The 21276-nt window shown below is 40.4% G+C and overlaps 1 protein-coding gene across 2 annotated transcripts in view; it reads right to left on the reverse strand.

Moving 5' to 3' along the window:
- The window catches only part of DNAH3 (dynein axonemal heavy chain 3), a 248787-nt gene that overhangs the window by 127569 nt on the left and 99942 nt on the right, over positions 1 to 21276 (reverse strand). For both annotated transcript variants that reach the window (XM_061401328.1, XM_061401327.1), the window contains exons 31-35: positions 20429 to 20605; positions 17820 to 17911; positions 15294 to 15513; positions 14567 to 14701; positions 24 to 135 (exon numbers count right to left, since the gene is read on the reverse strand). In XM_061401328.1, coding sequence (XP_061257312.1) covers positions 24 to 135; positions 14567 to 14701; positions 15294 to 15513; positions 17820 to 17911; positions 20429 to 20605 — 736 coding nt within the window. The remainder of the gene's footprint in view (positions 1 to 23; positions 136 to 14566; positions 14702 to 15293; positions 15514 to 17819; positions 17912 to 20428; positions 20606 to 21276) is intronic.

Raw genomic sequence — 21276 nt, forward strand, 5'->3', positions numbered from 1 at the left:
GAAGTCAGGGATGTGCGTTTTACCTTCGTATAAATCACCCAGAGCTGCAGCCAACACTTTATAAGCACAGGTCTTGCCACCCATGGGATCTCCAACAATCATATAGCCATGTCTTACCAGCATCATCTCGTAGATCTGGGAGGGAACACCATGTAAGAAGTTAATCATTCCAAACCTCCCAGAATTTCAATTAGTCAGAAGTCAACAAGGAATGAGGGCTACAGTCATTTTTTTCATCTATTGCTTAAATATCTTTTGGATGAATAATAATATATGTGTGCATTTCTGATTATTTAAGGGATGAGAAATACTATTTACTCTGTACCTCTCCATGTGGTAAACATGAAGTCATTCACCTAAGTCATTTCATTTAATCCATTCAGGCATGTCTTGTGCTGTGTGTGCTTAGTTGCTCAGTCATGTCTGACTCTTTGTGACCCCATGGACTGCAGCCCAGCAGGCTCCTCTGTCCATGAGGGTTCTCCAGGCAAGAATACTGGAATTGGTTGCCATGCCCTCCTCCAGGGTATCTTTCCAACCCAGCGATTGAACCCAGGTCTCCTGCATTGCAGGCGGATTCTTTTTTTTTTTTTTTAATTATTTTTTCACTTTACAATATTGTATTGGTTTTGCCATATATCAAAATGAATCTGCCACAGGTATACATGTGTTCCCCATCCTGAATCCTCCTCCCTCCTCCCTCCCCATACCATCCCTCTGGGTCGTCCCAGTGCACCAGCCCCAAGCATCCAGTATCGTGCATCAAACCTGGACGGACGACTCGTTTCATATATGATATTATACATGTTTTAATGCCATTCTCTCAAATCATCCCACCCTCTCCCTCTCGCACAGAGTCCAAAAGACTGTTCTATACATCAGTGTCTCTTTTGCTGTCTCGTATACAGGGTTATTGTTACCATCTTTCTAAATTCCATATATATGCATCAGTATACTGTATTGGTGTTTTTCTTTCTGGCTTACTTCACTCTGTATAATCGGCTCCAGTTTCATCCACCTCATTAGAACTGATTCAAATGTATTCTTTTTAATGGCTGAGTAATACCCCATTGTGTATATGTACCACAGCTTGCTTATCCATTCATCTGCTGATGGACATCTAGGTTGCTTCCATGTCCTGGCTATTATAAACAGTGCTGCGATGAACATTGGGGTACACATGTCTCTTTCAATTCTGGTTTCCTTAGTGTGTATGCCCAGCAGTGGGATTGCTGGATCATAAGGCAGTTCTATTTCCAGTTTTTTAAGGAATCTCCACACTGTTCTCCATAGTGGCTGTACTAGTTTGCATTCCCACCAACAGTGTCAGAGGGTTCCCTTTTCTCCACACCCTCTCCAGCATTTATTGCTTGTAGACTTTTGGATTGCAGCCATTCTGACTGGCGTGAAATGGTACCTCATAGTGGTTTTGATTTGCATTTCTCTGATAATAAGTGATGTTGAGCATCTTTTCATGTGTTTGTTAGCCATCTGTATGTCTTCTTTGGAGAAATGTCTATTTAGTTCTTTGGCCCATTTTTTGATTGGGTCATTTATTTTTCTGGAGTTGAGCTGTAGGAGTTGCTTGTATATTTTTGAGATTAGTTGTTTGTCAGTTGCTTCATTTGCTATTATTTTCTCCCATTCTGAAGGCTGTCTTTTCACCTTGCTTATAGTTTCCTTTGTTGTGCAGAAGCTTTTAAGTTTAATTAGGTCCCATTTGTTTATTTTTGCTTTTATTTTCAATATTCTGGGAGGTGGGTCATAGAGGATCATGCTGTGATGTATGTCGGAGAGTGTTTTGCCTATGTTTCTTCTCAGAGTTTTATAGTTTCTGGTCTTATGTTTAGATCTTTAATCCATTTTGAGTTTATTTTTGTGTATGGTGTTAGAAAGTGTTCTAGTTTCATTCTTTTACAAGTGGTTGACCAGTTTTCCCAGCACCACTTGTTAAAGAGATTGTCTTTAATCCATTGTATATTCTTGCCTCCTTTGTCAAAGATAAGGTGTCCATATGTGCGTGGATTTATCTCTGGGCTTTCTATTTTGTTCCATTGATCTATATTTCTGTCTTTGTGCCAGTACCATACTGTCTTGATGACTGTGGCTTTGTAGTAGAGCCTGAAGTCAGGCAGGTTGATTCCTCCAGTTCCATTCTTCTTTCTCAAGATTGCTTTGGCTATTCGAGGTTTTTTGTATTTCCATACAAATTGTGAAATTATTTGTTCTAGCTCTGTGAAGAATACCGTTGGTAGCTTGATAGGGATTGCATTGAATCTATAAATTGCTTTGGGTAGTATACTCATTTTCACTATATTGATTCCTCCAATCCATGAACATGGTATATTTCTCCAACTATTAGTGTCCTCTTTGATTTCTTTCACCAGTGTTTTATAGTTTTCTATATATAGGTCTTTAGTTTCTTTAAGTAGATATATTCCTAAGTATTTTATTCTTTTCGTTGCAATGGTGAATGGAATTGTTTCCTTAATTTCTCTTTCTATTTTCTCATTATTAGTGTAAAGGAATGCAAGGGATTTCTGTGTGTTGATTTTATATCCTGCAACTTTACTATATTCATTGATTGCTGCTGCTAAGTCGCTTCAGTCGTATCTGACTCTGTGAGACCCCATAGATGGCAGCCCACCAGGCTCCCCGTCCCTGGGATTCTCCAGGCAAGAACACTGGAGTGGGTTGCCATTTCCTTCTCCAATGCATGAAAGTGAAAAGTGAAAGTGAAGTCGCTCAGTCATGTCCGACTCCTAGCGACCCCATGGACTGCAGCCTACCAGGCCCCTCCGTCCATGGGATTTTACAGGCAAGAGTACTGGAGTGGGTTGCCATATTCATTGATTAGTTCTAGTAATTTTCTGGTGGAGTCTTTAGGGTTTTCTATGTAGAGGATCATGTCATCTGCAAACAGTGAGAGTTTTACTTCTTCTTTTCCAATTTGGATTCCTTTTATTTCTTTTTCTGCTCTGATTGCTGTGGCCAAAACTTCCAAAACTATGTTGAATAGTAATGGTGAAAGTGGGCACCCTTGTTGTTCCTGACTTTAGAGGAAATGCTTTCAATTTTTCACCATTGAGGATAATGTTTGCTGTGGGCTTGTCATATATAGCCTTTATTATGCTGAGGTATGTTCCTTCTATTCCTGCTTTCTGGAGAGTTTTTATCATAAATGAATGTTGAATTTTGTCATAGGCTTTCTCTGTATCTATTGAGATAATCATACGGTTTTTATTTTTCAATTTGTTAATGTGGTATATTACATTGATTTGTGGATATTGAAGAATCCTTGCATCCCTGGGATAAAGCCCACTTGGTCATGGTGTATGATCTTTTTAATGTGTTGTTGGATTCTGATTGCTAGAATTTTGTTAAGGATTTTTGCATCTATGTTCATCAGTGATAATGGCCTGTAGTTTTCTTTTTTTGTGGGATCTTTGTCAGGTTTTGGTATTAGGCTGATGGTGGCCTCATAGAATGAGTTTGGAAGTTTACCTTCCTCTGCAATTTCCTGGAAGAGTTTGAGTAGGATAGGTGTTAGCTCTTCTCTAAATTTTTGGTGGAATTCAGCTGTGAAGCCATCTGGACCTGGGCTTTTGTTTGCTGGAAGATTTCTGATTACAGTTTTAATTTCCATGCTTGTGATGGGTCTGTTAAGATTTTCTATTTCTTCCTGGTCCAGTTTTGGAAAGTTGTACTTTTCTAAGAATTTGTCCATTTCTTCCATGTTGTCCATTTTATTGGCATATAATTGCTGATAGTAGTCTCTTATGATCCCTTGTATTTCTGTGTTGTCTGTTGTGATCTCTCCATTTTCATTTCTTATTTTATTGATTTGATTTTTCTCCCTTTGTTTCTTGATGAATCTGGCTAATGGTTTGTCAATTTTATTTATCCTTTCAAAGAACCAGCTTTTGGCTTTGTTGATTTTTGCTATGGTCTCTTTTGTTTCTTTTGCATTTATTTCTGCCCTAATTTTTAAGATTTCTTTCCTTCTACTAACCCCGGGGTTCTTCATTTTTTCCTTTTCTAGTTGCTTTAGGTGTAGAGTTAGGTTATTTACTTGACTTTTTTCTTGTTTCTTGAGGTATGCCTGTATTGCTATGAACTTTCCCCTTAGGACTGCTTTTACAGTGTCCCACAGGTTTTGGGTTGTTGTGTTTTCATTTTCATTCATTTCTATGCAAATTTTGATTTCTTTTTTGATTTCTTCTGTGATTTGTTTGTTATTCAGCAGCGTGTTTTTCAGCCTCCATATGTTGGAATTTTTAATAGTTTTTCTCCTGTAATTGAGATCTAATCTTACTACATTGTGGTCAGAAAAGGTGCTTGGAATGATTTCAATTTTTTTGAATTTACCAAGGCTAGATTTATGGCCCAGGATGTGATCTATCCTGGAGAAGGTTCCATGTGCGCTTGATAAAAAGGTGAAATTCATTGTTTTGGGATGAAATGTCCTATAGATATCAATTAGGTCTAACTGGTCTATTGCATCATTTAAAGTTTGTGTTTCCTTGTTAATTTTCTGTTTAGTTGATCTATCCATAGGTGTGGCTGGGGTATTAAAGTCTCCCACTATTATTGTGTTATTGTTAATTTCTCCTTTCATACTTGTTAGCATTTGTCTTACATATTGTGGTGCTCCTATGTTGGGTGCATACATATTTATAATTGTTATATCTTCTTCTTGGATTGATCCTTTGATCATTATGTAGTGACCTTCTTTGTCTCTTTTCACAGCCTTTGTTTTAAAGTCTATTTTATCTGATATGAGTATTGCTACTCCTGCTTTCTTTTGGTCTCTACTTGCATGGAAAATCTTTTTCCAGCCCTTCACTTTCAATCTGTATGTGTCCCCTGTTTTGAGGTGGGTCTCTTGTAGACAACATATGTAGGGGTCTTGTTTTTGTATCCATTCAGCCAGTCTTTGTCTTTTGGTTGGGGCATTCAACCCATTTACATTTAAGGTAATTATTGATAAGTATGATCCTGTTGCCATTTACTTCATTGTTTTGGGTTCAAATTTATACACCCTTTTTGTGTTTCCTGTCTAGAGAATATCCTTTAGTATTTGTTGGAGAGCTTGTTTGGTGGTGCTGAATTCTCTCAGCTTTTGCTTGTCTGTAAAGCTCTTGATTTCTCCTTCATATTTGAATAAAATCCTTGCTGGGTACAATAATCTGGGCTGTAGGTTATTTTCTTTCATCACTTTAAGTATGTCTTGCCATTCCCTCCTGGCTTGAAGAGTTTCTATTGAAAGATCAGCTGGTATCCTTATGGGAATTCCCTTGTGTGTTATTTGTTGTTTTTCCCTTGCTGCTTTTAATATTTGTTCTTTGTGTTTGATCTTTGTGAATTTGATTAATATGTGTCTTGGGGTGTTTCGCCTTGGGTTTATCCTGTTTGGGACTCTCTGTGTTTCTTGGACTTGGGTGATTATTTCCTTTCCCATTTTAGGGAAGTTTTCAACTATTATCTCCTCAAGTATTTTCTCATGGTCTTTCTTTTTGTCTTCTTCTTCTGGACTCCTACGATTCGAATGTTGTAGCGTTTAATATTGTCCTGGAGGTCTTTGAGATTGTCCTCATTTCTTTTAATTTGTTTTTCTTTTTTCCTCTCTGATTCATTTATTTCTACCATTCTATCTTCTAATTCACTAATCCTATCTTCTGCCTCTGTTATTCTACTATTTGTTGCCTCCAGAGTGTTTTTTATCTCATTTATTGCATTATTCATAATATATTGACTCTTTTTTATTTCTTCTAGGTCCTTGTTAAACCTTTCTTGCATCTTCTCAATCCTTGTCTCCAGGCTATTTATCTATGATTCCATTTTGATTTCAAGATTTTGGATCATTTTCACTATCATTATTTGGAATTCTTTATCAGGTAGATTCCCTATCTCTTTCTCTTTTGTTTGGTTTGGTGGGCATTTATCCTGTTCCTTTACCTGCTGGGTATTCCTCTGTCTCTTCATCTTGTTTATATTGCTGAGTTTGGGGTGTCCTTTCTGTATTCTGGCAGTTTGTGGAGTTCTCTTTATTGTAGAGTTTCCTCACTGTGTGTGGGTTTGTACAGGTGGCTTGTCATGGTTTCTTGGTTAGGGAAGCTTGTGTCAGTGTTCTGGTGGGTGGAGCTGGATTTCTTCTCTCTGGAGTGCAATGAAGTGTCCAATAATGAGTAATGAGATGTCTATGGTTTTGGGGTGACTTTGGGCAGCCTGTATATTGGAGCTCAGGGCTGTGTTCCTGTGTTGCTGGAGAATTTGCTTGGTATGTCTTACCCTGGAACTTGTTGGTCCTTGTGTGGTGCTTGGTTTCAGTGTAGGTATGGAGGTGTTTGATGATCTCCTGTCAATTAATGTTCCCTGGAGTCAGGAGTTCCCTGGAATCAGGGTTTGGACTTAAGCCTCCTGCTTCCAGTTATCAATCTTATTTTTACAGTAGTCTCAAAACTTCTCCTTCTATACAGCACCATTGATAAAACATCTAGGTTAAAGATGAAAAGTTTCTCCACAGTGAGGGTCACCCAGAGAGGTTCACAGCGTTACATGGAGAAGAGAAGAGGGAGGAGGGAGTTAGAGGTGACCTGAATGAGATGAGGTGGAATCCATAGAGGAGAGAGTGGGCTAGCCAATAATCACTTCCTTATGTGCACTCCACAACTGGACCGCTCAGAGATGTTCATGGAGTTATACAGAAAAGAGAAGAGGGAGGAAAGAGACAGAGGTGGCTGGGAGGATAAAAGGGGGGAATGAAAAGGAGAGAGACAGATCCAGCCAGTAATCCATTTCCTAAGTGTTCTCCACCATCTGGAACACACAGAAATTCACAGAGTTGGGTAGAGTAGAGAGGGGTTAGGGAGGAGACACAGGAGACCTGGTGGAGAAAAAGGAGAGCCCAAAGGGGGAGAGAGCAGTCAAGCCAGTAATCTCGCTCCCAAGTAAAAAATGGGTACTGAAGATTGGGTTCTTAAAGTACAAAATTGGTAACAAATACCTAAAATCAAAAATTAAAAATCTAGAGTAGAGTTTGGAATTTCAAAAATACAGTGTTAAAGAAAAGAAGAAGGAAAGGAAAGAGAGGGAAAGAAAAACAAAGTCAAAAAATTATAAAGAAAATATAGGTACAAAATTGATAACAAATACCAAAAAGCAAAAGTTAAAAATCTAGAGTAGAGTTTGGAATTTCAAAAATACAATGTTAAAGAAAAGAAGAAGAAAAAGAAAGAGGAAAAAAAATGAACAAAAACAAAGTCACAAAAATTATAAAGAAAATATAGGTACAAAATTGATAACAAATACCAAAAAGCATAAATAAAAAATCTAGAGTAGAGTTTGGAATTTCAGAAATATAATGTTAAAGAAAAGAAGAAGAGAGAGAGAAAAAAGTCACAAAAATTATAAAAAAAATATAGGTACAAAATTGATAACAAATACCAAAAAGCTAAAATTAAAAATCTAGATTAGAGTTTGGAATTTCAAAAATACAGTGTTAAAGAAGGAAAAAAAAATAAAAAAGAAAGAGAAAAAGAAAAAAAAACAAGGTCACAAAAATTATAAAAAATATATATGAAGTTTGCTTTTAAAAAAATAGGGTCTTTTTTTTTTTTGCAAAATAATAGTAGGTTATAAAAGTGAAAATTAAAGGAGTAATAGAAAACTTAAAATTTTTTAAAAAATAAAAAAAAATGAAAGAAAGAATGATGGTAAAAATAGTAAAAATATATCTAGGACTTTCTCTGGTGTTGTGGGTATTGTGGGGTCAGTCCATTTTCGGCCAGTTCTTTGGTCTGGCTTATATTTCTCAAGATTTTTAGGTCCCTTCCTATGTAGTTGGTACTAACGACAGGGTTTTAATCTATTGCCTGTCACTTCCAAGGCGGTTCCCTCTGTTATAGCTTCTTCTGTTTGCTGGTCTCTTCAGTGTCTTTTTTCCGCCCTGATACAAAGGGGGCGGTGGTGGACACTTTTTTTTCCTTTAGGCTCACTTGTTCAGTTGCGCTGTGGGGAGGGAGGGATGCTGCAAACAACACTGGCATGCGCTCGCAGTGCCTCAGCCACACTGGGTCTGCCCCCGCTCACGGCGCGTGTAGCCTCCCTGCCCACACTGCTTAGGCTCTAGGTTGCTCCACTGGGAACCATCCATGGTCGGCCCTGGGCTGCTTGCACCTCCCAGGTCCAAGCCGCTCAGGTTCAAGCACTCGGGTAGTCCTCAGAGGCGCAGACTGGGTTGGGCCTGCGTTTTGTGCCCTTCCCAGGTCTGAGCAGCTCAGGTGATGAGGTGTTTGGCGAGCGCGGTTGCTGCAACTTATCGCCTCCCTGCCGCTCGGTTTTCTGGGTGTACAACCAGTGCACCTTCTCAGGCGGATGTTGACCGTCCAGAACCCCAAGAAGTCTTAGTTAGCAAAGAAGCCTGCTTACAGTTTTGTAGATAATGTCTCTCTGGGGCTGTGATTGCCTCCTTCCGGCTTTGGCTGCCTGTCATCAGAGGGGGATGGTCTGCAGCCGGCTATCTCTGTTCAGTCCTTTGTTCCGTGCGTGGGCCTGGCGGTGTCCTAGGTTAGGGCTGGCTTTTTGCGTGGTAGTTATCCCACAGTCTGGTTTGGTAGCCCAAATTATTTCGCTCAGATAGCGCTCAGGGCATTCAGGCCAGATCCTTACTCTAAGCGATGCAGCCCGCGCCTCCCTGCCCAGCCCCCGCTTGCTAGTGGCGGGTGCAGGCATCTGCGCAGCTTCTCCTCTAGGGGAGTTACCATTGGGCTCGTAATCTGTGGGTTTTAATTGTGTATTTATTTTTCCTCCCTGTTATGTTGCCCTCTGTGCTTCCAAGGCTTGGCACAGACTTGGCAGTGAGAGTGTTTCCTGGTGTTTGGAAACTTCTTTCTTTTTAAGACTCCCTTCCCGGGACGGAGCTCTGTCCCTCCCTCTTTTGTCTGTTTTTTTGTCTTTTATATTTTTTCCTACCTCCTTTCGAAGACAATGGATTGCTTTTCTGGGTGCCTGATGTCCTCTGCTGGCATTCAGAAGTTGTTTTGTGGAATTTACTCGGCGTTTAAATGTTCTTTTGATGAATTTGTGGGGGAGAAAGTGGTCTCCCCATCCTATTCCTCTGCCATCTTAGCTCCTCCCTTGCAGGCGGATTCTTTACCAATTGAGCCACCAGGAATCATCAACTACTTTTAAATGGTGGGAACACTGAGCCCAAGAGAGGTTAACTGACTTGCCCAAGCTCATTAGTGGTGGAACCAGGATTTGACCACAGGGCCTCTGATTTCAATGCTGCCAATCTTTCCATTACACCATTTCTACTTGCTTTTAAAGAAGAAAAGGAAACAGGGGTCATTTTAGCAAATTGTATTTCTATTGGAAATTTCCTTTCTCAAGGCCTAAATGCTACTCTGACTTAATTTGAATTCTCAATAGATTAAAATGTATTTTATGAGACAGGAGAGATGCTGTAAAATACAAATGACCTTCCATGTAATTTAGCCCTTACCCTTGAGAATCAATAGTGAAGTGGAAGCTCATTTTTTGAATTTTCTAATTGTTTTGTCTGTCTGTGATGAGTAGTCTATGATAGCTGAAATGGAAATGCTTTGGTCATTTACATTAATGTGACATGTTTTCTCTTCCCTTCTAAACTGTGAATCTCTCAGAAAAAGGGAGTACATGAAGCTTTTTATTTTAAAGATTATGTTCTCATTATTTTTCACCTTCCCTGGAGGAGGAAATGGCAATCCACTCCAGTATTCTTGCCTGGAAAATCCCATGGACAGAGGAGCCTGCAGGGCTAAAACCCATGGAGTTGCAAAGAATCAGATATGACTGAGCAACTAACACACATTTTTCACCTTGAAAGTGAGTTATACAGAGGGTCTAAATGAAGACAATAAGGGTGGTACAGGAACTGATAAAAGTGAGTCAACAAATATTTGTCCTTTTCATTAGAGGGGACTGGAATGCAAAAGTAGGAAGTCAATAAACACCTGGAGTAACACACATATTTGACCTTGGAGTACAGAATGAAGCAGGGCAAAGGCTAATAGAGTTCTGCCAAGAGAATGCACTGGTCATAGCAAACACCCTCTTCCAACAACACAAGAGAAGACTCTACACATGGACATCACCAGATGGTCAACACCAAAATCAGACTGATTATATTCTTTGCAGCCAAAGATGGAGAAGCTCTATACAGTCAGCAAAAACAAGACTGGGAGCTGACTGTGGCTCAGATCATGAACTCCTTATTGCCAAAATCAGACTTAAATTTAAGGAAGTAGGGAAAACCACTAGACCATTCAGGTATGACCTAAGTCAAATCTCTTATGATTATACAGTGGAAGTGAGAAATGGATTTAAGGGACTAGATCTGATAGACAGAGTAGCTGAAAAACTATGGATAGAGGTTCATGACATTGTACAGGAGACAGGGATCAAGACCATCCCCATGGAAAAGAAATGCAAAAAAGCAAAATGGCTGTCTGAAGAGGTCATACGAATAGCTGTGAAAAGAAGAGAAGTGAAAAGCAAAGGAGAAAAGGAAAGATATTCCCCTTTGAATGAAGAGTTCCAAAGAATAGCAAGGAGAGATAACAAAGCCTTCCTCAGTGATCAATGCAAAGAAATAGAGGAAAACAACAGAATGGAAAAGACTAGAGATCTCTTCAAGAAAATTAGAGATACCAAGGGAACATTTCATGCAAAGATGGGCTCGATAAAGGACAGAAATGGTATGGACCTAAAAGAAGCAGAAGATATTAAGAAGAAGTGGAAAGAATACATGGAAGAACTGTACAAAAAAGATCTTCATGACCTAGATATCCATGATGGTGTGATCACTCACTAGAGCCAGACATCCTGGAATGCAAAGTCTAGTGGGTCTTAGGAAGCATCACTAGGAACAAAGCTAGTGAAGGTGATGGAATTCCAGTTGAGCTATTTCAAATCTTAAAAGATGATGTGAAAATGCTGCATTCAATATGCCAGCAAATTTGGAAAACTCAGCAGTGGCCACAGGACTAGAAAAGGTCAGTTTTCATTCCAATCCCAAAGAAAGGCAATGCTAAAGAATGCTCAAACTCCTGCACAATTGCACTCATCTCACACGCTAGCAAAGTAATGCTCAATATTCACCAAGCCAGGCTTCAACAGTACGTGAACCATGACATCCAGATGTTCAAGCTGGTTTTAGAAAAGGCAGAGGAACCAGAGACCAAATTGCCAAGATCTGTTGGGTCATTGAAAAAGCAAGAGAGTTCCAGTAAAACATCTACTTCTGCTTATTGACTACGCCAAAGTCTTTGACTATGTGGATCACAGTAAACTGTGGAAAATTCTTAAAGAGATAGTAATACCAGACCACCTGACCTGCCTCCTGAGAAATCTTCATGCAGGTCAAGAAGCAACAGTTAGAACTGGACATGGAACAACAAACTTGTTCCAACTCGGGAAAGGAGTACATCAAGGCTGTATATTGTCAACCTTCTTATTTAACTTATATGCAGAGTATATCAGGGGAAATGCCAGGGTCAATGAAGCACAAGTTGGAATCAATTTGCTGGGAGAAATATCAATAACCTCAGATATGCAGATGACACCACCCTTATGGCAGAAATCGAAGAGGAACTGAAGAGCTTCTTGATGAAAGTGAAAGAGGAGAGTGAGAAAGTTGGCTTAAAACTCAATATTCAGAAAACTAACATCTGGTCCCATCACTTCATGGCAAATAGATGGGGAAACAATGGAGACAGTGAGAAACTTTATTATCTTGGGCTCCAAAATCACTGTAGATGGTGATTGCAGCCATGAAATTAAAAGATGCTTACTCCTTGGAAGGAAAGTTATGACCAACCTAGACAGCATATTAAAAAGCTGTTTTTAATATTACTCTGTCAACAAAGGTCTGTCTAGTCAAAGCTATGATTTTTCCAGTAGTCATGTATGGATGTGAGAGTTGTACTATAAAGAAAGTTGAGCACTGAAGAATTGATGCTTTTGAACTGTGGTGTTCGAGAAGACTCTTGAGAGTCCCTTGGACTGCAAGGAGATCCAACCAGTCCATCTTAAAGAAATCAGTCCTGAATATTCATTGGAAGGACTGATGCTAAAGCTGAAACTCCAATACTTTGGCCACCTGATGCAAAGAGCTGACTCATTTGAAAAGACCCTGATGGTGGGGAAAATTGAAGGCAGGAGGAGAAGGGGACCACAAGGGATAAGATGGTTGGATGGCATTACTGACTTGATGGACATGAGCTTGAGTGAGCTCCAGAAGTTGGTGATGGACAGGGAAGCCTGGAGTGCTGCAGTCCATAGGGTCGCAAAGAGTCAGACACAACTGAGCGACTCAACTCACTGAACTGAACTGATATATAGTGCATCTATAAAATCCCAATGAATAATTGGGATTCAATATTGGGTTAAATGAATTGTGTCAAAACTACCACACTTGATGACAAAGTGGGGAAAAATATTATTCTTAATGAGAGAGTAGGGGAAATTTTTTTTAGTAATCTTTAAAAATTAATTAATTTGTTTTTGGCTGTGCTGGGTCTTTGTTGCTTCATGGGCTTTTCTCTAGTTGCAGCAAGCAAGGGCTACTCTCTATCTGTGGTGTGCGGGCTGCTCATTGCGATGACTTTTGCTATTGTGGAGCATAGGTTCTAGAGCTTGTGGGCTTCAGTAGTTGGGGCACATGGGCTCAATAGTTTTGGCTCCTAGAACTCAGGCTCAATAGTTGTTGTTCATGGGCTTAACTGCTCTGCAGCATGTAGGATCTTCCTGGATCAGGGATTGAATCTGTGTCTCCTGCACTGGCAGGTGGATTCCTTACCACTGAGCCACCAAGGAAGCCCTGGGAAAATTTTTTATTCCTAGAAATTTTATTCTGATTCAGAATCTAGAGACCAGGGTCCTAACCTTGATCTTTGATTCTAAATAACAATATGATTTTGTGAAATGATGATGCTTTGCGTGTCTGTGGAGATGGGTTGACAATGATGACAATATGGTGACAATATGACAGTCACCATATCTGGCAGTTTACATATTTCTTGTCTCAATATTACTCTATGGGAAAGGTTTTACTGTCTTTATTTTATAGATGAGGAAACTGGGGCTCAGAATGTTGAACTAACTTGCTTAAAATCACAGCAAAAAATGGAAGGGGGTGAGATTTGAAACTAGGTCTATATGAATCCAAATCTGTTCCCTCTCTGGATGCCAGTGTTCTTATGGGGACAAACACCAGATGGCACTTAAGGTCCCTTGTAGTTCTGTTCCATGATTCTGCAGAAAAAGTGTATTTGAGACTTACATTATTCAGTGTATGTCTTTAAGGTAGTTTTACATAGAAAGTGATCGTAGGGAGGGAAACCTGAAATTAGGTGAAGTTTCACTAAGGTTCTCCAAGATTGAGACTGTAGAGACACTTCTTTCATGTATTAGTAACAGCACCTTGATTTTCCCTGAGGAACCACCACTTTATGTTTCAGTCCACATGACTTGACTTGGGTGGCTCTGACTCCATCTCCACTTCTGGCAGAGGTGGGGTTATTACTGTCTCCTTCTTATCTTTGTAATTGCTTCAGGGATGGTCATGTGACTTTATCAACACCATCCAAAGCTAATCCTGAGACTTTTCGCTGAGGACACTCTGAGAGTGATGTTCTTTTCCCTTCTGGACTTGAACATGAGATAATTTAAGTCTGAGGTTACTGGGGGCCTACCTGAGAATGAGTTTTTCATGCAGAGAGAAGCAGAATCCAGAAATGAAGAGAGATGGATTCCTGATTTCATTATCTAAATAAAATCTGTATCCTACTATGCCCCTGAGGCCAACATATCTCTGGACTTTTCAAGTTAGGTGAGTAAATTCCCTTTTATTGAATAAGACAGTTTGAATTGAATTGCTATTATTGGGAGGGTGCTTCCCTCATAGCTCAGTTTGTAAAGAATCTACCTGCAATGCAGGAGACCCTGGTTTGATTCCTGGGTCGGGAAGCTCCCCTGGAGAAGGGATAGGCTACCCACTCCAGTATTCTTGGGCTTCCCTTATGGCTCAGCTGGTAAAGAATCTGCCTGCAATGTGGGAGACCTGGGTTCGATACCTGGGTTTGGAAGATCCCCTGGAGAAGGGAAAGGCTACCCACTCCAGTATCTGGCATGGAGAATTCCATGGACTATATAGTCCACAGGGTTGCAAAGAGTCAGACACAACTGAGCGACTTCCACATTCACATTCTATCATTGGGAACCAAAAAAGTCTTGACTAATTCAAAGCACAATGCTCCAAAAGGTTCTATTTCATCCCTAAATTAAAAAAAAAAAAAAAAGAAACCCCAGGGAAGATGGTGATACGAAAAATATTGGATTTTAAACACCAATTCCTAGAAATGAAAATTGAAGGCACAATGGATTATTAAATGTCTTCATCTCTACCTCCAGCTCTAATTTCCAATTGCCATCAGTTCAGTTCCAATCTACCATAGTTCTTTCTGATTTCTGACATCAGCAAACAATAAACAGGTACATTTCCACATAGGTACATGGAACCAACCTGGATAATTTTTCCAATAAACCAAGGTACTGGCTGAAGTTTCATCTTTTTGATGTTCGCATTTAGTACTTCCATAAAAACTACATAGTCTGGCTGTGGAAGAATAACTCCAGGAAACAAATCTGATATAATTCCCTGTTAACAAAAATTCAAGATGTAAAAAGGATAAATTATCAGATATATAACCTCAACATTTTTTTTTAATGGAATCTACAAATAGCAGGAATCCTTGGAAAATTCCAAACCTGTTTTCCTATACCAAAATCATGTACCTTATCCACAAATACAAATTCCTACAATATTTGTTAAACATGATGTTTCTTCCCAATAATTTAAAAAGTCAGCAAATAGCTAATGTCTGTGCTATTTCAGTCATTACACTAGGAATGAACAAAATGGCCATGCTTTCTGTCTCTAAGAGCTTACAGCTTAGTAAGGAAGATAGATGTTAAAATAGTTACAAAACTAATTATATTTGATATGAAAAACTAACTACTCACACTCAACAGCAAATATTATCCTATTAGTGAAACTATTTTTATTAAACATCAAGAATTAGGGATATTGCTATTATCATTATTACTTAATATTTGGGGGAGGGTATCTGGCAATAGGGATGCTGGCTAGAGAATGGAAAGGGTGTAAGGAGTGGAAGAGGTGCCAAAATTTTTTTCATCTTGGGAAGTAGAATCTCAGTGTTTGGCCAAGGTCCCAAACCATTGCCTACCTGAAACAGAGGGACATCTTGAGCCAAGAACTTGGCCAGGTTGACATCAAGCAAGGCCCGGAGCAGCAGGACACTCTCATTCTCCTCTGGATACTTGAGTTTCAGGTTGCCAGCAGCAGTGAGCACAGACTTGACAGCACGCATGCCATAGTCATAGTGATGCTGGGAGGAGAGTTGCTCTGAACACAGGCGGTAGGTTGCAACAATCTTCTGAGCAAGACTGGGAGGGAAAAGACATGTCTGCAGACCCTCCAGTAAGGCCCATGTCCTGCTCAGCAGACATTCCCAACATGTTGTGCTCTGTCCTTCAGAAGCCAGGCTTGCCCATGAACGTGATGGAAAAATCTTATCATTTGAAGGTTTCTTCATAGAGTTACCATAATGAGCTAAGGAAGCACTATAACTGTCTTTCAAAGGTAGGATGAAAAATAGCAAGCACATACATAAGTGTAATATGTACTGTATAAGAAATTGCACGTGTTTATACTTTTATGTGTATATATGAGTGTATGTGTATGCCACACATAGACACATTTGGGAAGATTACATTGAATGATTAACAATGTTAATGCCTATAGAGTGGGGCTACTAAGGGACACAATAAAGTGAAGTGAAGTGAAGTTGCTCAGTCATGTCTGATTTTGCGACCCCATGGATGGTAGCCTACTACATTCCACTGTCCATGGGATTTTCCAGGCAAGAGTACTGGAGTGGGTTGACATTTCCTTCTCCAGAGGATCTTCCTGACCCAGGGATCGAACCCAGGTCTCCCGCACTGTAGGCAGACGCTTTACCATCTAAGCCACCAGGGGACACTTAATTTTGCACTTCTGTAACATTACGATTTTTTTTCAATATCCATCTTTTAATTTAAGAAAACCAACTCAAAAATTAATATACTCAGCACACAATACATGTATGCTCATGTGCACTACCATATCTGATTCTTCCTGAGCACATAGGGGACCACATTTCCCAGCCTTCCCCACAGGGGTGGCCACATCGCTGACTCCTAGCCAGTGGCATATGAATGAAGTGGAAGTATGCCACTTTAAGGGCTGGTCCATAAAAACCCCCTCCATAAGCTCCTCCATGCTCATGTGTTATAGCTGTGAGATATAAGTTACCTGGGTTCCTTGGGGGAAGAACTCCCCTGATTGCAGACACCCATTTTGGATTTCCAGGGAGTGAAAAATAAAACTATTACTATGCTAAGCCATTGGAATTTGGAGGTCAGGTTTACCCTAACTAATGTGCTGATGCATGTTTTCCTTGCAGGACTCCTGTCTAACAAGACTGATTTACACGAAAAGCAAAGACTGTATTGCTCACCAGCACCTAGGACTGGGCAGGACATAAGGTAGATGACTCAGTGAAGGCTTGCCAATTGAATAAATGAATTGAACAGGCAAATCAATGTAAGCCAAATCTCCTATACTGCTAAGTCTGCTGCTAAGTCACTTCAGTCGTGTCCGACTCTGTGCGACCCCATAGACGGCAGCCCACCAGGCTCCCCTGTCCCTGGGATTCTCCAGGCAAGAACACTGGAGTGGGTTGCCATTTCCTTCTCCAATGCATGAAAGTGAAAAGTGAAAGTGAAAGTGAAGTCGCTCAATTGTGTCCGACCCTCAGCGATCCCATGGACTGCAGCCTTCCAGGCTCCTCTGTCCATGGGATTTTCCAGGCAAGAGTACTGGAATGGGGTGCCATTGCCTCCTCCTAAGTCTCTTATAGAAAACAATAAATTAAGCCTCTTATGACTGAGGCAACCTCTTAGCCTAGGAAGGATGACACATTCTGTTGAGAACATCTATAGCCCTGTACAGGAACAGCAATGACCTCCAGACCAAAAAGACACTTTGGGCCTTGTGGAGATATCAATTGATAACAAAATTGGTAACAAAAAAATCAATTGATTATGGCCAAGCAATGTGAAAAGACAAATGTAAACTTTGAAATAGATCAATAAAAGCCATTTTACAGTGAATATTCACAATTCTGGTTATATGTGTAAAAGAGACTGGTGCTTGTGTATGTGTGTGTCTCAGAAAACTGGGTAATACTTGAGTGAGAGATAATCAAGTTGATTGGAATAAATAAATATTATATTGCTAACAAAGTTAATTCTAAATTATATTAATTTTTCTTCTTCAATCTTGGCCAAAAACAACTCAATCTTGAAATAATTTCATGTCTTTCAGTCATTTAGGAATGTGTGTGTGTGTGTGTGTGTGTTAACAGTGAGGGATAGAGAAGAAATGAGTGAGTCTTCCTTAGAAGTAGTCCAGGTATATATAAAGGGAGTGGAGGGCTCTTTCTTGGGAATCTTGGCCATTTCCTAGTCAGAGAAGGGGTCAAGACAGAGACCAGGGCTATGTACATTCAGATAAACTTGTGAGTAAAAGCATATATCTCAAGTTTCTCTTTTTTTTGTTTTCCAATGGACAATTTACCTTGAGTCCACCCTACAAAAAGTCATTCCATCACTCTTTCTTTAAAACGCACTGGAAAGCCAATATAACGTACCTTCTGGAGTCTAGAAATCCCATAGAGTAGAGGGAGATTTCTCCAATGAGGGCATAATCTGGCACCATCATGGCCACTGTCCGAAACAAGGCCTGGAAAAGAAATGCCATTCAGAACCTAAATGTGTAAGGTGAAAACTGGGGAAGGCACACCTAAAGAAGCAAAGAGAAATAACATGATCATTCAGACCACCCAGTGACAGTCAAGGAAAGGAGGGCTGGAGGACAAATCAGGGCACAGAGACTGTCTTTACCAGATGGATCCACTGCTCCATGCACCTCCCCACTAGCCTTATCCAAATACATTGGGTCCCTCAATGGTTGTGTGAAAGGCTTCAGGTGCCAGTATCCTAGCAACACTTCATCCTCCTATGCCAAATGGAGTTTCAATAGCTTTATTCAACTATTGGATCTTTCTGGTGTTCAATGTAGACAGCAGAAGTCATTCAGGGATGCAGGATAATTATATAGCAGAAGAATCCTGAAGTTAGACAGATCTTGATTTAAAAAAATCAAGTCCTTGTTCTGCTACATACCAACTGTGAATAAGTTAGGTAACCCCTCTAGACCTCAGGTCTTTAACCTCAAAATGGTCTAACAACTATGCCCTCTTCATAGTTATCATGAGGGCAAATAATATTATATAAGGGAAGTGATTAAAAAGGTGTATAGCACATAGTAAGGGCTCAATAAACATCAGGTATTGTTATTATTGGGGCTTTCCAGGTGATGCTAGCAGTAAAGAACCCGCCTGCCAATGCAGGAGACATAAGAGACGTGGGTTTGATCCCTGGGTGGAGAAGATTCCCTGGAGGAGGGCATGGCAACCCATTCTAGTATTCTTGCCTGGAGAATCCCATGGACAGAGGAGCCTGGTGGGCTACAGCCCATAGAGTAGCAAAGAGCTGGACATGACTGAAGTGACTTTGTATTTTTGATCTTAGAGGAGAAGAGACTTGCCTAAGTCATGCAGTTAGAGGTAGAGCCAAGACTAGAATCCAGACTTCCTGACACCAACCCTGAGTGTTTTCTACTGGGCTACACTGTCTCATGACCGTTGTTTATGCAGATCTAGCATGGTTGTTCGGAGAAGGCAATGGCACCCCACTCCAGTACTCTTGCCTGGAAAATCCCATGGATGGAGGAGCCTGGTGGGCTGCAGTCCATGGGGTCGCGAAGAGTCGGACACGACTGAGCGACTTCCCTTTGACTTTCCACTTTCATGCATTGGAGAAGGAAATGGCAACCCACTCCAGTGTTCTTGCCTGGAGAATCCCAGGGATGGGGGAGCCTGGTGGGCTGCCGTCTATGGGGTTGCACAAAGTCAGACATGACTGAAGCTACTTAGCAGCAGCAGCAGCATGGTTGTTAGCTGGGAGGGATGCAGGAGGGACTTAACAACAATTGTGCACTATAAAATGAGAAATGTGGGTTCAAATTCTACTTTGGTGTCTACTGGTCTATGTTGATCTAGAGAGGAGGGGTCACTCGTAGGGATTTCCTTGACTTCTTTTCTATTCCCAGGGAGGAGGAGGAGTGGTATATTTGAATTAGATCCCAGGAACTAATCAGAATGCATTTCTAGCAGATGGAGCATCATATGCTATTGTGAATATACATTCTTGTCCAGGTCTTACTTGTGTCTTTCACTCGAGGGAATGGAACAATAATTTGAAAGAAAACCCATAAAAAAGCCTCCCTTTCTTCATGCAGTTGGGGGGCTAGATGCTCCACAGGTAGAGACCCAGTCACTTTGCACTTTGGGTTTTTTTCATCTATGAGAGCAGCATGCTAAGGTCATTTAGTGCCTGTCCCCTTGAAGATGGCCTGGCTGGCATTCTCTCGCCCCTACTTCAGAGGCACTTTCCTTTTCCCATAGCAGCAGGACCAATGCTTATTGCCATGGTTGTAGCTCGGGCCAGTTGAACAGTAGGTCTCGAGGATATATTAGCTCTCTTGTTATCTCTCTAGCTAGTTAGAACATTCTGCTTTGGTGTGGACACACTTGGGCCTAACTAGCTTAGCTCCGTGTGCTCCAGTCTTGGTTTACCAGCGTTCTCTGTGTTGAACTTTGATGCTCTCTTATATGCCAATCTGTTTTATTTGGTCTACAATGATTTTATTTTGCCTACAGTGATTTTAGTTTTTGCATTAAGCCAGGATCTAAAAATAAGATTTTATTTAACAATCAAAATTGCTGGTTTTTCCTAAAAAATGAGAAGGTCCCACAATTCCTGCTTGGCCAGAGTAGGCTGGGGATAAGTAGGGGCTGCTGCCTCTAGGTGGGATATCTGTCAGAATCCCTATCAGGCCTATGTGGCTTTTTTCATTTACATGAACTGTCCGACCCTTGTAGACATCAGAAATAGTGACACTTATTCCAGTGTTCATTGTTTCCTCTTTGCCATTGGTTATTATGGTATATATTTCCTCCCACCTCATGAAGGCTAGAGTTGGGGAGATGATTGAGTTCTGAAGCCAAATAACATCTTCACTCATAGTTGAAAAATGTCACATGGTCTATTATTTGGCTTCTCTGTGAGATGCCTGGATACTTCCAAAGGTTTCTATACCATAAAGTACACCCAGTATTTCCCACTCTGATGTTACCTTGAGATTATCTGGCAGCTCAGCCCTGCCAGCATACCCAGGGTTCATGGTGATGAAGACTGCACAGGTTGGGTTTAGAGAGAGCTCGGTGCCTTCAAAGATGAATGTCTTTAGCTTCCGGATAATGGCTTGTTGAATGCTGAGAATCTGTTGAGCTACCACAGACAGTACTTCTACCTGGAGTGAGAATGGCTGGTTGATTTGAGCTCCTGCTTCTGACAGCCACCCACCCCACTCTGCCTTAGTATCCTTCACCTAGCGAAGAAAGAACCCTATCACCTGAGAATAAGACCTTCACATTCAAAGTTAGGAGCATGATTTAGAGTTTTGGGAAAAGAACAGAAAACTGGTGTGTATATGCATGCATGCATGTGTGTGTGTGTGTCTGTAAGTAGTTTCCACAGTATTTTATCTTTGTTCCTGTGCCTAGCATAATACTTCATCCATAGTATGCATGTATGGTGTTTATTGGTTCAAATTGCATGCTTACATTCCCTAATCTCAACTGCCTACCCAAATAGAATTAACCACTCATTCATTTGTGATGACTCCTTTGTGCCACTGATATCGACTTCTCTCATATTCTACTTGTATCATTTAATTTTTATCTCCCTTAGATGAACTATAACAGTCTAGAGGGCAAAATTGTTTCTTGCTCATCTCTGTATAATGAACATACACACAGTATCTGACATAAGGTAGTTGCTCAATAAATTTTTGAATGAGCAAGTGAGTGAATGAATTTGGTGAGAATGTTTATGTATACCCTAGGCATTTTGTCTCCTTGGGGCTGTTTTTGTTTGGTTCATGGAGTACTTACGTTGTGCAAGGGGCCATAGAAGACACAT

The sequence above is a fragment of the Bos javanicus genome, chromosome 25, assembly GCF_032452875.1.
Source record: "Bos javanicus breed banteng chromosome 25, ARS-OSU_banteng_1.0, whole genome shotgun sequence".
Classification (NCBI taxonomy): Eukaryota; Metazoa; Chordata; class Mammalia; order Artiodactyla; family Bovidae; genus Bos; species Bos javanicus.